Below are 15,971 nucleotides of genomic sequence, written 5' to 3' on the forward strand. Positions count from 1 at the left end.
GGAGTTGATTGAAACATCTCCGTTGAACATTTGATTTAAAGAATGTTCTGGTTGCTTCAAGCCATAATAAGTGATTTCCAGTGGGATTGCAGTGGGGGAAACAATCAAAACACCACTTTCTCCACAGGAGAGCTGCACCATTTCAGATACAAATGCATCACACGGCTTCCATGGAGTCAAGGTAGCACAACCTTCAATAAACCTTCCACAGCAGCTTTAGTTCAAGGGAAATGAAGGAGGAAACGATTTGCTTCAAGGATTCCATTAAGAGCGCTCAGAGGAATATGACAGGAAAACAACAACAGAAAACACAGCTAACACCGAAACAGAAAGGCAGCTCTTCTTCATCATTTTCTCCACTGAAAGGTCACTGTGTGAAGGAAGGTGTACGTGAAGTCAGCCTGTTATCTTCCCTGACAGCCTGTGTGAATCCAGACATGGCAGCACAAGTCTACTGCTGCTTCAAACTGCCGAACGTGTGCATAGGATCAAAGAGTTAACACCGAAGACAATTTTAATGTTATTTCACCCACGAGCACTCCATGTGTCATTGCCTACATTTATGCCATTTTCCAAGGGGAACGTGCTTGCATCTCATCAATCTCCTTTTTTCCTCGACAGCCAGCTGTTTTCACCACGGACCTGAGCAGGAAACACATGCGTACCTCCCGTCTTCTTTTTTGAAAGCTATGTGAATTATCCTCGTTGAAGTGTTTCTGAACGCTCACACGTCCCTTTTCCTCTCGTTATCCAAGAAAAAGTCGACCTTTGTTGAATTTGTCAGCTGTGTCAATATAATGTTAAAGCACAAAGACAAGAAACTGCTATCTGATACTGGTCATCCAGGAATTAGACGGTTGAAATTCAGAGTTTGGAGGGGACAGTACATGGCAGTGAAAATGTTAAATATAGTGTGTTTGTGTGTGTGTGTGAGTGGACACAGAAGCCCTGTGGTAAGTGATGGATTGCACCACATACTGGCCAATGAGAGGGGGATTCATTGTCGTGAATGCTGTATTTTTTTTCCTCTTTTTCTTTTTCTTTGCCAGTATACCGGTCCTGTTTAAGATGTGAATCTTATAGTTTGGATGAAGTGTGAAATGATGAAAAGGAGGAGGAGGAAGATAATCTCCTGTAAATGATGAAACATAATGAAAAGATGAAATCATTTGCAAATAGCGCCCTCTCATGTTTACTGCTAGACCTTTTTGTTTCTAGACTTGACTGTTTTTGTGTGCATATGTTCGTGTGTTACATGCATTTGCGTGTGAATGGCTTTTGAATTCAAACGCGCTCCGAGCATTAATGTCGTTGTGCCGAAACATCCGAAAAAAGGTGAGGGAGTTAGATTTGTACAAGCAGTATTTTCAGGAACAAAGGAACTTGTTTTACTTGAACCTCTTTGGAATTGACGTACTGTAGTTCCTCACCATAAAGACCAACACTACCAAGATTTTACTTCATGAGGTTTAGATGGACAAAAAGATTCCACAGTACTGTTAAATACTAAATATCTAAATACGGGCTTGGCACCAGGACCAATCTTTCTCACCTCAACCCATTACTGCATGAGAATCCTTGTGTAACTGTTTCCAATGTGTCAGTGTTTCAGTGTGTCACTGTTGTCATGTGAAAACCTCAGATTTCCATTTTGGGATTAGTTGGTCCCAGGGTGCACAATGACTGATGAAAGGACCAATCTTAGCCTATTCTGCCACAGGATCAACTCTTCTCTTCTCTTCTTTTTCCCTCCTCTTGACATGCATTGTGCTCAGCCCCCTTCTATTCTGCTGTATCATTGTTATGCCAATAATGTTTTGCAGTAGTGGCTGTACAAGTGTTACTTGGGGTTTTTGCTTACACTTCAGTCCTGTTTTGGTCTTCTTTTGGGGTTTCACTCCAGTCATCAATGTCTTTAACATTAACATTGAAGGACAACAAAATGACAAAATGGTAATTCAAAACGTTTGTTGGCCTGAAATGTATTAATAGAAATACATTTTCTGTTTTCTGTGCCCATCGCTACTGATTATTTGTTGGGGAAATACTTGTTGTAGATATTGAACTGTAAATAATTTTCAAATGTGCAACTGTTTTACTCTAATTTTCATGTTTACACCATGACCGCTTATGTCATTTATCCAGCAGATTGGACCTGTTTTACATCGTGTTTCTACTGTATGTCCTATTGGTTTGGCTGGGTGGTGGATGCACTTGTATCGTTCTCATCCTGTTCTTTCAGCGTGTGATGTTGAAGAGCAGCAAGCAAACTGAGCCTCAACTGATTATCAGCAACCATCAGTAATTTAATAATTGCTCCACATTGTGAGAAGAGACGACAATTCATTTTCCTACCACCCTGTTTAAATGTGTACAAATCACCTTATTATTATTATTATTATTATTGATAGCATGAATTTATATGGACCTACAATATGATAAACATTGTGATTCTACAATCTGATGGATTTGTTGTCTCCACTGTTCCTACATAGGGATTTATGTATACAGAGGTGCATCCATGAGTACAAACAACAAATATTCTCTGAAGCATGTAAAAAAATCATGCGCACCACCACCACAAACACGTTCCTGTCTGCCTGACTTGCACTTTCCTAACCTAGCTAACCTATGTAGTGGTGTTGCGTGAAGTTGCAACGGTCAGGTGCTATCGAGCATGGTCTGACACTACACCTAACACTTAGAAAATAGAACAAATGTACAGTTACATGTGGAGGCAGGTATGGCGTGTCAGTGCGTGCAGGCACACACACATACACACACATATGCATTTCACGTAGTTTATAGAACTGGCTGTATTGTAAATGATGTCTCCACCTTGATGTATTTTTCTGTTTAAAAAAAAAAAAGCTTAAAGCAGCACGACAAAAGAGCCATGTGTAACATTTTCTACTTAAATTCCTCAACATATACGTTCAACCAGCTGATAGAGGAGAGGTCACAGACGTTGGCTGACTTCTTTTGAAGGGAAATGGAAGAGGAACATGCTGCCCTTTTTTTTATTGTCCTATAATGATTGGGAAGCTGAGGGCAGTGGCGAAGTAACCGTGACAGAGACAGAAAGTTCTGATCAACGTGGCTCAAAAGCATTGAAATGACTGCCTCTCACTTTCTTCCTCTCTGTGTCTTTGTTCAGCCTCGTCCCTTTTTCTTTGTGTCTGAGTAACCTTTTCATTACATTTGTACCCTCTCGTTCTCTCCCGGTCTCGCTCTCTTTCTTGCATGCTCGTTTATTGTCTGCCTTTGCTGTATTTTTCTTTTCGCTCTCCTCCTCTACCCCCGCTTTTTTTTTTTTTTTTTTTTTTTTTAATCTTTGCTGACATTTTCAGTCCAGTGACTTCAGACACAAACGGCATGGACTATAGAATTCTTGATGCTGTGCTAATCTGCTTCCTGCGAGAAACAAAGCACGACGGAGGCCAGCTCATTAACAAGCCATTGTTCACTTTTCTTTGCACCGAGATCAGTCCTGTTGCTGATCATTTCAACAGGGAGGCAACTCCTATTTTCTGTGTAAAAGTGAATTAAATCTTAACAGACGACGGCTACGCTTGGCTGGGAAAGCTGGTATCATTACAGGAAGCTGAAACAGCTCACATCAGATGATGAATGCAGTGGGTAGAAGTAGTCCATAAAGGAACCAACGCAAAGGCATGCGCGCTATCTGAGGAATACTAATGAGTACATTTAAAATGGAGACTGTCTTAGACAATACGTGCTATGTATACAACATCTTTAGAAACTGGCTGACTCAGGTGACAAACGGTGGTAACAACTGTCTTTATTTGAGTTTCTGGCCACAGGGAAGCAGCATAACATGGTCACCCATTCTCATACAACCAAACACACAGCACATGCTTTTGAGCTCAAACTTCAAACATGACTGAGTTCCTTTTTCATCAGATGCCTATGTTTCAGACACAACATCTCACTTTCCTTAAATCCGTTACACACATATAAGCCTTCTTAATCAAGTTATATCCTTGTACATTTGCACAGAAAGACTTGGAATATGTGCAGTGAAAAGTAAACATTACAATATTACTTTTGACCATCGTGTTTGAGGCCCATTGTTCTGTCTTGCACCTTGAAAACCTCCCTGTGGATACTGGGCCCACACAAAGCCTTGTCGTTAATTTGAAACTCTATTCTTGCCATTTAATTATTTTTGCAGACAAGATATAACAAATCCAGGTGTTTTTGAGAGAAGGAAAGTAACATGAATAAAGCATAAATCTTGGAATGACCATATTTTAAAACCAGGCCAAAGACAGTGATTGACCATACTGCATCTGTCCTGTGTAAGATGTATATACTGTAGTACAATGTCTAAAGATTTAACTTGTTGGATTCCCTCATATAATTTTGTTTTTACATTTAAATCATCTTAAATGTTAAGCGTTCTGTCCCTAAAAATAGGCTCAGCTTAAATCGTGTCCCTAAAAATAGGCTCAGCTTAAATCGTGGTCGAAAAATATCATTTTTTGTACTATTTTGTATTAATTGGTTATATATATAGTGTTGCTAACGTTGCCTCGTCCGGTTTACATGATGTCTTGCTGATGCTGTGTGGACTCGCTGACAACCTGAGGAGGAGAAAGATACAAAAAAAAGAATGAATTATCTACGTTAAGGACTGTAGAGTGTTGCAGATAATACGTGACAGTATTTTTCATCAACAGTGAAGCAGGATTTTTTTTCGTTTGGAGTGAAGTGCTGTGCGTGGGGACGGGCACTGAAAGTGAAGCTTCTTCAAGGAAGCCGGTGAGGAGTGTTGAGGTTCACTTATGTGTCTATAAAGGGTGGGCACAAACTACAAGATTTCAGGGAGTTAGAGAATTCTTTTTTTGCAGCTGTGATTTCAATAGACTGCTTTATACTCTCTGCAGGATCCATTCTGTCCTTGCTGCCATAGCCACATGCGAACTTCGGCCTATTTTAGGCCCAAATCTGGTAGTTTGCTTCAGCCCAGTGAACGGGATGATAGTGGGATATTGGAACCAGACTTACAGACTGGGCACTAGCGCCCTGGCTCATAGAATACTTCATCTGCATAAGAATATAACAAATGAAAATGGTTCAGTTGGAAAATGATAAGTGTCATCTCGAAACTGGTGTCACGGTATATTGGGATAGGTGTGTTGAGTATCACAGTATATATGTTTGCGTGTGTGCTCGAACCTCTCCATCGCGGGTCTCTATGGTCTTGATGAGAACAGTCTTCTTGGAGTGAACCTCTGAGGAGCGCGGTTGCTTGGACTCTGGACTGGTCTCTGAAACGATGCATTCATACAGCTGTTTTACTACTTCATAGACTCAAACAATAAGCTTTACTACACTTACACCAAGTTCATTCAGTCAGAAGACATTAGCTCAATATTGTTCTCAATGAATTAGCTTTGAACAACACGATGACACGCCTTGCACATGAAGGGGACAGCCATGAATCAGTCTGTGGCTCTAGTATGACTGCCACTTAAAAGATTAATATTCAAACTCATACTCACCTGCACTCACTGCACCTAATACATCATCCTTAATTACTGCTCAATGTTTTCGTTTAAGCAGCCACAGAGTGGCTCAAGGGGACACATTGGCAAAGATGAATTGCACATTTGGACTATTGATACATCAAGCGAATGGGCTAAGTTGTGTGATTATTGATGTGTGGCTTGCTGATGATTGCCCCTGTGCATAAAAAGCCATGAAGGTCTTTTGAGACGTCAAGTATCGCCACACGGTGGTTAGAATGTGTCACTGCAGGTACGCCACTTGTAATGGCCTCAAAATAGCACCTACCATATACAGTCCCAAGCTATAATTAGTCTTTACTTTTATCCCTCAGTGACTCATCCGGAATGTGAAATGGATTTTATGGGTATTTATTTATGAAGGGAATAATGTGCTCCTACCTCTGAATCCAATAGAGGAATAAGCAGACTGGAGAGGCACGTTGGTAGTGATCCTGAAGGAGAAACACATAATTCGACATCACAAGCGGATAATAGGAGGGAAATACTAAAATACAAATGACAAAAAAAAAGTTAGATGGGGAGAGATAAGTCAAAACTTAAGCTGTTTAGCTTCAGCCACGTCCGAACGTGAACAGCACACACACACACACACACCTGCTCTCCTCTCCCTCCAGCAGCTTGCGGTAGGTGGCGATTTCAATATCAAGGGCCATCTTCACATTGAGGAGGTCCTGGTACTCTCTCATGTGACGAGCCATGTCATCCTTTGAATCAATACATAAGAATATTGATTGTCTGCTCAACACACACTGAGCACTGAGCACATTCTCAACAGTAAATGGACCAAAGCTGTTCGAAGGAAAAGCTGTTGTGTATTTGTTATAGCTGTAAAATCACAAACATAGACAGTGTTCCCATTGGAGCTTTCCTAATTTTATAATAAAAAGCTAGAGTGGCTAGATCTATGATCTCTAGTCAAAGAGTATTACCAGAGTGAAACATGTCCTAAATTCTGCACCAGTTTGATGATACTTTCTATAATCTGTTGGAAATCACGAAGCTAATTACCTTCATTTTAGCAATGTCTTCCTCCAGCCGTGTGATAGTATCCTGGTAACCAGAAGCCTCGCTGGTCATGCGGTCCTCCATGTCTCTCATCTGGCGCAGCAGAGACTCGTTCTACAAGGGAACAGAGGCGTGCCGTTAAAAGTGGAACAAAGTGGTCGAACACAGAATGAAATCGGTCAAAAGACGGCGACAAAGGCTGTGTGCCATCGACGGAAAGTATTCATATATTTATTAAGAAAATAAAAGTTTGAACAAACACTGAGAGGGACTGCAGGCAATACTCACGGTGCCCTTGAGCGAGTCAATCTCACAGGTGAAGGACTGGATCTGGTGCCTGTACTCCATGGACTCCTGCTTGGACTGACGCAGCGCATCATTGTTCTTATTCACAGCCTGGTTCAGATCAGTCACCTGAGGAGAGACGGGATGAGGTATTAAAAACACAACAGCTGAACCAGACTATCTCTGTGTGTGTGTGTGTGTGTGCTCATGCCCTACTTTAGACTTGTACCAGTCTTCAGCCTCTGCGATGTTCTTGGCGGCGATGCCCTCATACTGCACACGGATGTCCCTCAGAGCGGAAGTCAGGTCGGGTTTAGACATGTCCATCTGGATCTGCACCTGTGAGTCCTGCATCTGGCTCTGCAGCTCACGGATCTCCTGCAAGGTGACAAGAAAATTTAAATATTAATATTAATATAGAGGTAAAAAAAAACCACACAAATTAGCCCGGTAGTGCATTTCTTGAAACAAAATTAGAAATCAAGAATAGCACTGGATAACATTGTGAAACGAGTAAGCTTTGGTCCCACTCAGCTGTCTTCTGGTCAAACCAGAAGATATAAAAAGCTTTGCATCTGTTCACATGCCCACATTCTTTCTCCCTCTCTATCTCCCTCACACACAGACAGACACACACAGACACACACACACACACACATACAACAGCTGACATGCTCGTCTACCAATCGTCAGTTCAGCATTTCTGAGAGGTCAAAGCTGAGGCCGAGATGACAAAACGACAGGAAGGGAACTCAACTGTGCCGGCATATGTCTGGGTGTGTAGCTCGGTATGTCCTTTGATGTCTGTGGGTGAATGTACACAAATGTGTCCATTGCACTGTTTTCCATTTGCTTTGCTTAAGACCTATGTATATGCCCAAATAGTTGCATTTTGTATTGGGAGAGTGTTGGACTGTGTAAATGTGCATAAGAAATATATATATATATATATATCAGTGGGTGTGTTTGAATGGGATGTCTTTGAAGAGCCGCAGGCCTACAGAGGCTCAGATATATCTAATGTTACAATATAGCCTCACGCAGAGTTGCAATATGATACAGCACACATATACATAATATATAGAGATACTGAAGGTGTGGTGGCCTGCAGAGTTTAGAGACATATCAACAGACCTCTTCATGAATCTTCTTGAGGAAGGCAATCTCCTCTTGCAGGCTCTCAATGCGTCTCTCCAGGTCCAGCCTGGCCAGAGTGGCATTGTCAACATCCTGGAAACAACACAGACACAGAACAATTTCAAACATAACTAACAGAAGAGGTCAAAAGGTGTAGAGGGGGAAAAAAAGAAGCTGATAGGAATAAAGTGGTGGGTGGGAGAGTGAAGAAAGTTGTGTGAGCATGGAGTGTTTCTCTTTTTACTTCAGGCTTTGGGGATTAAATGAGATGTGCTGAGATGTATTTAGATATAAAGCAGTGATTTTATGGAAATAGAGAACATACGGCTCTGAAGGCAGAAAGGTTGTTCTCAGCCTCTTCCTTCTGGTGGATCTCCTCATGCAGTCTGGAGAGAACAAGGGCAGAGAAGGTTGAAACACAAACGACTACAAACAAAACAACTGTGTTAGAGAGCATGGCTTCTTCCCCAGGGACCAATTACGAGACAAATAAACTAGCTACACCTCTCATTCCTCCAGCCTTCTGCGCTCTGTACTTTTCGGCTTATAATATTAGAACTGACTAGACAACGACACGTGTATTTGGGTCCATATCCACACACACACACCAAACCAAGTCTTCACCTAAAAATGTAAATGATCTACATTATGGGGATGTGCATTTTGTCCCCAAAAGGAAGGCAAGACCCCATTAAGTGAGTAATGCATCTGCGAGCACACTCCCACGCACACTCCCACACGTTTGCTTTTTGAGTCCTAAAGCTGTGATGCAGCTGCTGTCGCACTGCCAGAGTCAGAAGGGTAACAGTGAGAAAGGAACAGAGAGGTGTGCCCTCGGGGGTGCTGTCTCGAAAAGAAGCATTTCACTTTGCCCCCTGAACTGGAAAATGTAGAGAGAAATGCATTCATATAATGTATGCATATTGTGACGACCCCTCAACAATATACTGTATATATATATATATATGGTTGTTTGTAGGGATAAGGAGTGTGTGTGAGTGTGTGTGTGTGTGTGTGCGTGCGCGCGTTGTAACTGTTGACAGACAGGGGGTCTCTGTGAGTATTTTGATCTCAGTGAGAGCAGCAGGTGCTTTGGCAAGCTTCACTCAATGCTACAGGCAACAATTTAAAAGAAAGTGAAAAGTGAATGTTCTATACACACTTCCATTTAAGTGATGTTGCCTGCTATTGCTGTGACAGGAATACAAAATCCAAAGAGCTGACCCAGTAGCTACAAATAGACCACTCAGAGATACACCCACATCACAGCGCTCTCTCTCTCTCTCTCTCTCTCTCTCTCTCTCTCTCTCTCTTGTTCTCTGTCACAGTCTTTTGGATTTTCTTAAATGTGTGTTCTTTTTATCTTAGTTTTACTAGAGTCACCCTGTTTTTCTAATGTAGACAAGCAGTTGTCAACCTGTGTGTCGAGACCCCCCAAGGGGTCGCAAGAAAAAAAACTGAAGGGTCATGACATTATAAACATAAAAGAAATGTAACAGTATTTCTGTTACACCTATTTTATGAAAGGTGGTTATCACAGGCCCAAAAGGTTGGGAACCCCTGATGCAATGTGACCGGGACTAAACTATTCAGTTGGTGTTTATATTTGTGATACAGTTAACATTTGCTTCTTCCTCACTCAGCAGCTTTCTGGAACATACCATTAAAACAAATAAGCCGCATCAGCGTCATGCATTCTTCCTTCCGCCCTATTTCCTCATTCATTGATACTCTTTAACGGTGCATCCATTGGTACACGTCAATCCATCTGCTCATTCAGCCATCCGCTAACCTACCTAAGCTTCAGTTTCTGCAGGTCGTCAGCCAGGTTGTCTCTATCAACCTCCACGCGGGCGCGCTGGTTGGAGAGGGTCTCTATTTGCCTCCTCAGCTCCCGCATTTCCTCCTCAAACATCTCAGCCACGCGCCCGTGCCCCTCGCGGCCCTTCAGCTGCTCAATCTCCACCGTCAGCGCCGCGTTCTGCTGCTCCAAGAAGCGCACCTTCTCGATGTAGCTGGCGAAGCGGTCATTGAGGTGCTGAAGCTCGGCCTTCTCGTTGGTCCTTGTGTTGAGGAAGTCCTGGTTCATGGCATCGGCCAGGTTGAAGTCGAGTTTCTCGCCAGAATAGGTGCGCATGGCTGAAGAGGAGCCGAACCCGGCTCCCCCAGCACCAGAGGACACCCGGTATGAAGAATAGGAGGGAATAGCATTGCTCTTAACTTCATAGACTCTGGAAGACATGCGGCTCCCAGAGGAGCTGCGGCCACCGCCTCCAGATGAGAAGACGGAGGACATTGGGGTTGACCCGATGCCAGAGCCGAAGGTGCGACGGTACGAGGAGGCCGTCTGGGCCGAAGAGGAATAAGACTTGCTCATGGCTGGTTGACTGTTTGGTTGTCTTGTGGTCTTGATGGAGGTTTCTGAGACCCAACTGTCCCACTGGGCAACTGGGAGAGAAGTGAAGAAATACCAGACACTGAGCGCAGCTATTTGTAGCTTTACCACACCCACTCCCAGCCCAACCCCTCCAGTCGGTCCTCCCTTGCTCTCCATTGACCCCGTCTGTAATCCCACAACCTCCAACTCCACCCCTCCACTTTACCTAAACCCAATTTTCCTTCAATTGATCACACTGCAAGTATTTTAAATCCAGGCTCCATCTGAGAAAAGGCCCATTGTGGAAGATGGCTTCACAAAGGGAGAACACAATGGAGATGCCAATCAAATGTTAGCAGAGAAAGTTCTTCCATTCCTACTCCAGGATACTTTCATCTAATCATCTTTAATCTGTAAATGAGCAAAAATGGTGCCCTTCTGGTAGGACTATGAGGATGCTTTTGAAAAAAAGGTAATAGTTAAAAACAGAATAATATGGCTGCTTTAGTTTAATTAATACAGTGAGTTGACTTCTCGTTTTCAGGAGAAATGACATTACTTTGATGACATTTTTGTAAATCATTTTATTGCAGTATCTTGATATGTCATCCATATGTCACATCTCATCCCCCCCGTCGGGCCCTTCTTCTTTCCTAATTCCTCCCCCCCTGTGCCTGTTACGTGCCCTCGATTCAGCTGTCCAAGGGTTCTGGTTTCAACTATCGGAAAGGGCGGTGGCCTTCTGTGTGCCTGCCTGTATGTGCGTGAGTAAGTGAGTGAGTCAGTCGGTCTCTGCAGTTGTCATGGGCTTGTTTCATGAACGCTATCTGTATACCACATTCAGAGGAAATATAATCCACCGTGGAGCTACAAGTCTATATATCAGTGGACTGAAATAGATCACATCGCATTTTAAATCAGTTTAAAATAGCTTTACATGTTTGAAATAGCAGGCATACTTGTTATAATTCAGTATATGGAAGGTTTACGGGGTTAAAGAAACTGGATCATAAAAGCACACTCCTGTTTTTGTTGAGATATAACTTTTATCAACCCATAACACGTTAATGACCGCCACTTTTCAAAACCTTACACTGTATTAATTTAATCCCTGAAGTCACATACTATTATATAGCAGATGATCCTAATGCCTCACAATAGGATTTATCTTGTATAATCTTTGAGCTACGGTAGTACCCTGCCAGTAGCCATAGAGCTACAATAGAGTTATGTGTGTCCCCTTGGTTACATAAGGAGCTGTATGGTTTGACTGATAGAGGTGCTGCTGGGAAGGTCACTCACACTCTCCATTTTGTCATAAGCGCTCTCCACTGGACTGACACACCCTCTATGTGTGTGGACAAACCTGCGCAGATCAGCAAAGCACTATTGGTTAAATGCAGCATTTTAACATCTTTAGTATCATATATTTTTTTGCAAATCCGGGGAAGTAACGGAAGTAAACAAGTCACAATTACCGTGGTGACGTCTCCTTAGTCTAGTCTATTGTGACTTACCTATTTTGCTACATTTTTGACTTGATTCACCAGTTAGATGCCCCGTGGTGCTGGGCAGCTAGCATGCAGTGGGTGAAAATGGCTGCCGAAAACTGGGTTGAGCAGCTCACTCTAAAGACTAATATGTGTGAGCGGTATTACCAGACTACCAAAAAACATCGGCTAGATTTAGGTTAGGCAAACGGTTCAGGTTTAGTATGAAGTGGGGTTCAGGTAACCCTGCAGTAAATGAATGATATTATAATATATTAATAAATGTGTTTACAAGGTCCTTTGCAGCATAGCACTAGATATTGTGTATGTGAGTATTTGAATGAATGCTGTTGGTGTATACCAGACAGACATTGCTCATGTCAGAAACCAAAGGCTGCACAGCTGAGAGCCGGCAGGCTCGTGGGGCGTCTCTGTCCTGCCCTGTCATCGGACCTACTGTGTGTGAATGTGTTGGTGGTAATGAAGATGATAATGAAAAGGCCGATGATGATGATGAATCTAGTTTTAACAGATGCAACTAAACTAACAAGAGAGTAGGGGAGATGTCATTCAAGTGCAGAATCTTCCAATTCTGGGAAGATGTCTAATTAAGCAACACACGTTAAACCACCTGTTTGGTTTGACCATTGGTGTGTTGAGGCTTTAAGTGTTTTCATACTTGTTCTGTCTTCTCTAGTCTCACAATATCTAAACAACAGATTGATATGAAATTTAAGCTTTCCAAAGCTGAGGGGCCCTGATGGCAAAAGCACGGTCACCTTTAGTTTTTAGCCTCCACTTTGGAACAGCCAGAAGGGCCCCACTCGAGGAGCTAAGGCTGGAAGCTAGCTCATTTCCAGGGGTCAACATTTCTTCATATATTTTGGGGCCAAACCCGTACGTGCTTTAGAAACCACATTGAATAAAACCGCTTTGTGATCAGACACACAGACATCCGTAGTCTCGAAGTTGTCAGGGCAGAGAGCACTGTAAATAACCAGGTCAAGGATGTGACCCTTTGAGTGTGTGGGGTCCTGTAGAGCTGAGGTCAAAAGATTCCAGAGTATTCATAATCAGTGACAAAAGTCTGGGAAGGGCAGCAAACATGTACGTTAAAATCACCTAAGATAAAAATGTTGTCATACTTTGATGTAAAATGGGATAGTAACTCAGCAAACTTTTGGATAAAAACACTGTTAGGCCTGGGCTGTCTGTAGATTATTAAAATGATCACTGGATCTTTAGAGTTTACTATAAAACCAAGATGTTCAAATGATGGTAATACAGTAAATGGGGTAAATTGGGTGCCTGACAGCCTAAATGCATTTAAAAAAATAATAATCATGAAGGGGAGCCAAAGCAACGAGCTGGCATGGACTGATGCAAGTTCTCTTTCAGCAGTGCAAATTGTGTAAGCTGGACATTTCTTGCAGAAACTTCGCAAATCATTCGTGTTTATCCTGAAGAATGAATTAAATTATGGGGAGTTTGTGTGTGGTCGTGCGGGTATTTGTGTTTCACAGAGCAGTGTGTGCGTGTATCAGCTGCTGGTCGTGTCAGCTCTATTTTAAGCATTGGAACTCGGTTGTCCGGCCGCTTTACATAGCATCATGGCACTGAAGTTAGAACCAGACACCGTCAACAAAAATAACAATAATGATGTTGCTTTTACTGACATGTCCTAGGATACTGCTGACAACCAAACTTTGATTTCAAGTACCAAACACAACTGCTAAGTATTAATGAAGAAATTCTAAAATCTGAATATAATACGGCGTTCTAATGCTCACATAAATCCAGGAAGTACACTTTCCTAGCTTTATGCTACTGTCCTGAAACTGAGTATGTTCCTCATTATCAGAAGGTCTTTCTGTCCTTTTTGGCTCTGGGAATCCAGGACTCACCAGGTCACTTCCAGGACTATGACTTTGCTCGTTCCAACGCTAAAGGCCCAAGTTGTCCGGGTAAGATCGCTGAATAGACAGGGGCTCAGTTTTGGAGCGGGATGCAGACACACAACACACACAAAAAAAAATCATTTCTAAAGGTTTCAGATATGAGTTTTAGAGTCATTAGTTTAAACAGTTACCAGAAATGATGTTGGGGCTTTTCACTTTGACAGGTGATGTGAGAGGACCTGATATGAGCGTGATGTGACATGCCTGTAATGTATTTTAATATGACTGGAACACTCATCCTGGAGTTTCCCAGTTGAAGAGCACATCATCAGCACAACACAGAAAATGAGTTAAGAGCTGCCTAACAACCCCAGACACAGGAGCAATACCCGACCTGTAGCCCAGTATGACACTCTTAAATTAGCATCCAGCATGACGGGAAAATGTCACACAGACAGACGCATGCACCATGTCTGAGAATATCAACAGTACATGGCAGCCAAACCCTACAGTGCCATGCCATTGTTTTTTGGGGGGGAATAATGCAATATTATAATAAAATAATATTTGTAAAAATGTCCCCAACTGTGCGTTAGAAAAAGCCAATTAACCCAATGACGTTGTACACCACGGATCTCTATTTTATTGCTTTGTCTGGATTCTTTAAAATATGACAGAAAGAAAGAGTCATAGATCATTTTCCAAAAATTCATTTGATTCCGCCTTCTCCTTTTCACAATGAGATGTTATCACTGCCATTCACCCTGCTGGATTTTACACGTTGGTAAATGTCTTTTAGAGAGAAATAATTGTGCCACTTCTATCTGTCATGTCGTCTTGATTTTACTCTATCACCATGTTTGGAATGCTAGGACAGTCAGGAGCCAAGCAGTGTGGATGACATGATGCTAAAATGTGTGAGGATCCTGTTTTAACCAGTAAGCCATAGAGGTCTTTTAATTACACGGACAACATTACAAAGACACCTCCACACTGATTTGTGTTCAGGTGAATAAACAATTAGCAATACAGTCACAGACTTACTAGATCTGGTGATAAGAGTATAGCAGTGTAATAGAGATACATGGTGAAAATCCTATGCTGTTTTTAATGAGATTTATAGTGTGTACAGGTGAAGGGCGTTCAGCTGGTTTCATCCTTCATAGAAACTGAATGCAGGTTGCCCAGCAACCAACCAAACACGCATAAACACATGCCAATGTGTTGAGCCGTCGCACTAAAGTGACACAAGGATGAACGGATGAGAGCAAAGGAGAGGAAGAGAGAGAGACAGACATAGGCAGTGCTTGTGTGTGTGTCTGTGTATAGGTGTGTGTGTGTCTGTGTATAGGTGTGTGTGTGTGTGTGTGTGTGTGTGTGTGTGTGTTTGCACGTTTGTGATTGCATGCAAGCATGTAACATGGAAACCAGAATATCTTTATAGACATACAGGGAAACTCGTTCCAGATCTATTTGAGGTCTATCTTTGGAGAGATATGATATCAAAAGCCAGACAAGACAATGTGCCAACAATTTGACGTCAAATCAAATAACGTGATTTATGACTCGTGCTAGATAGGAAGGCCACTTCCTCTTTTATCGCAGTCAGGCTGCCCCAGACTTCTGTCGGTAAAACAGGCACTGTTTCACGAGGGGACAATACACAACGTATCATTCAGTACAAGTAAACTCTTGGAAGCTTCCCCTCGACATTAAGTCCCAGAGCTGACACTGATTCATTTTTTCTTTCAAATTGTCTTTTCATTCTTTTACAAGTTCAAAGCAGTTTCCTAATCTCTATCATAACTAGCTATATGTGTTAGTCCTATTATTCTCCAGGATAGGGTGCTGCTGTAATGTGTAGACTTCTTCATCTGTTACATGAGACAGCTCTGCCCGTGACAGCGGTGTTGAATGCACACAATCAACGTCGAATGAAAACTAAAGGGCAAGGCCAATGTCTTTGATTTATAACACAATTTCACAGATTTAACACATGGAAAAACAATTTACTAGTATCATTATTATAATCAGTTGTTATTTAATAATCAAATAATAAACATTGACAAGAGATCATGGGTGAATGGTAGCTTAGCCTTAGGGCATGGGGCATTTAGACATTGTAGCCTATTCCAATTGTCTCAGTCTCAAACAATGTAATGATGTAAAGACACAATGCTTTACACTTAACAGGAAAATAGACATTTTCATTCATATTGAATAA

The 15,971-nt window shown here is 42.1% G+C and overlaps 1 protein-coding gene across 1 annotated transcript; it reads right to left on the reverse strand.

The window, feature by feature from the left end:
* Nucleotides 1-3,782: 3,782 nt before the first annotated feature.
* On the reverse strand, nt 3,783-10,431 carry LOC306703838 (desmin-like). The gene is made up of 10 exons (XM_079169956.1): nt 9,779-10,431; nt 8,308-8,368; nt 7,980-8,075; nt 7,062-7,223; nt 6,849-6,974; nt 6,564-6,674; nt 6,150-6,259; nt 5,934-5,986; nt 5,203-5,294; nt 3,783-4,607 (listed from the first exon to the last, which is right to left on the reverse strand). Exons 1-10 carry the CDS (start codon nt 10,357-10,359, stop codon nt 4,566-4,568), a joined length of 1,434 nt encoding a protein of 477 aa, XP_079026082.1. The 5' UTR covers nt 10,360-10,431; the 3' UTR covers nt 3,783-4,565.
* Nucleotides 10,432-15,971: the final 5,540 nt, after the last annotated feature.

Source organism: Pholis gunnellus (genome assembly GCF_910591455.1).
Source record: "Pholis gunnellus genome assembly, chromosome: 12".
NCBI lineage: Eukaryota > Metazoa > Chordata > Actinopteri > Perciformes > Pholidae > Pholis > Pholis gunnellus.

Bases quoted from the DNA above. Each gene is read 5' to 3' on its own strand.
- LOC306703838 (XM_079169956.1), bottom strand. From the start codon at position 10,359: ATGAGCAAGTCTTATTCCTCTTCGGCCCAGACGGCCTCCTCGTACCGT. The intron at 8,076-8,307 runs GTATGTTCTCTA...TGTTGTTTCCAG, and splicing joins ACCTTTCTGCCTTCAGAGCC to GATGTTGACAATGCCACTCT. The intron at 6,260-6,563 runs GTAATTAGCTTC...ATTGATTCAAAG, and splicing joins AAGACATTGCTAAAATGAAG to GATGACATGGCTCGTCACAT.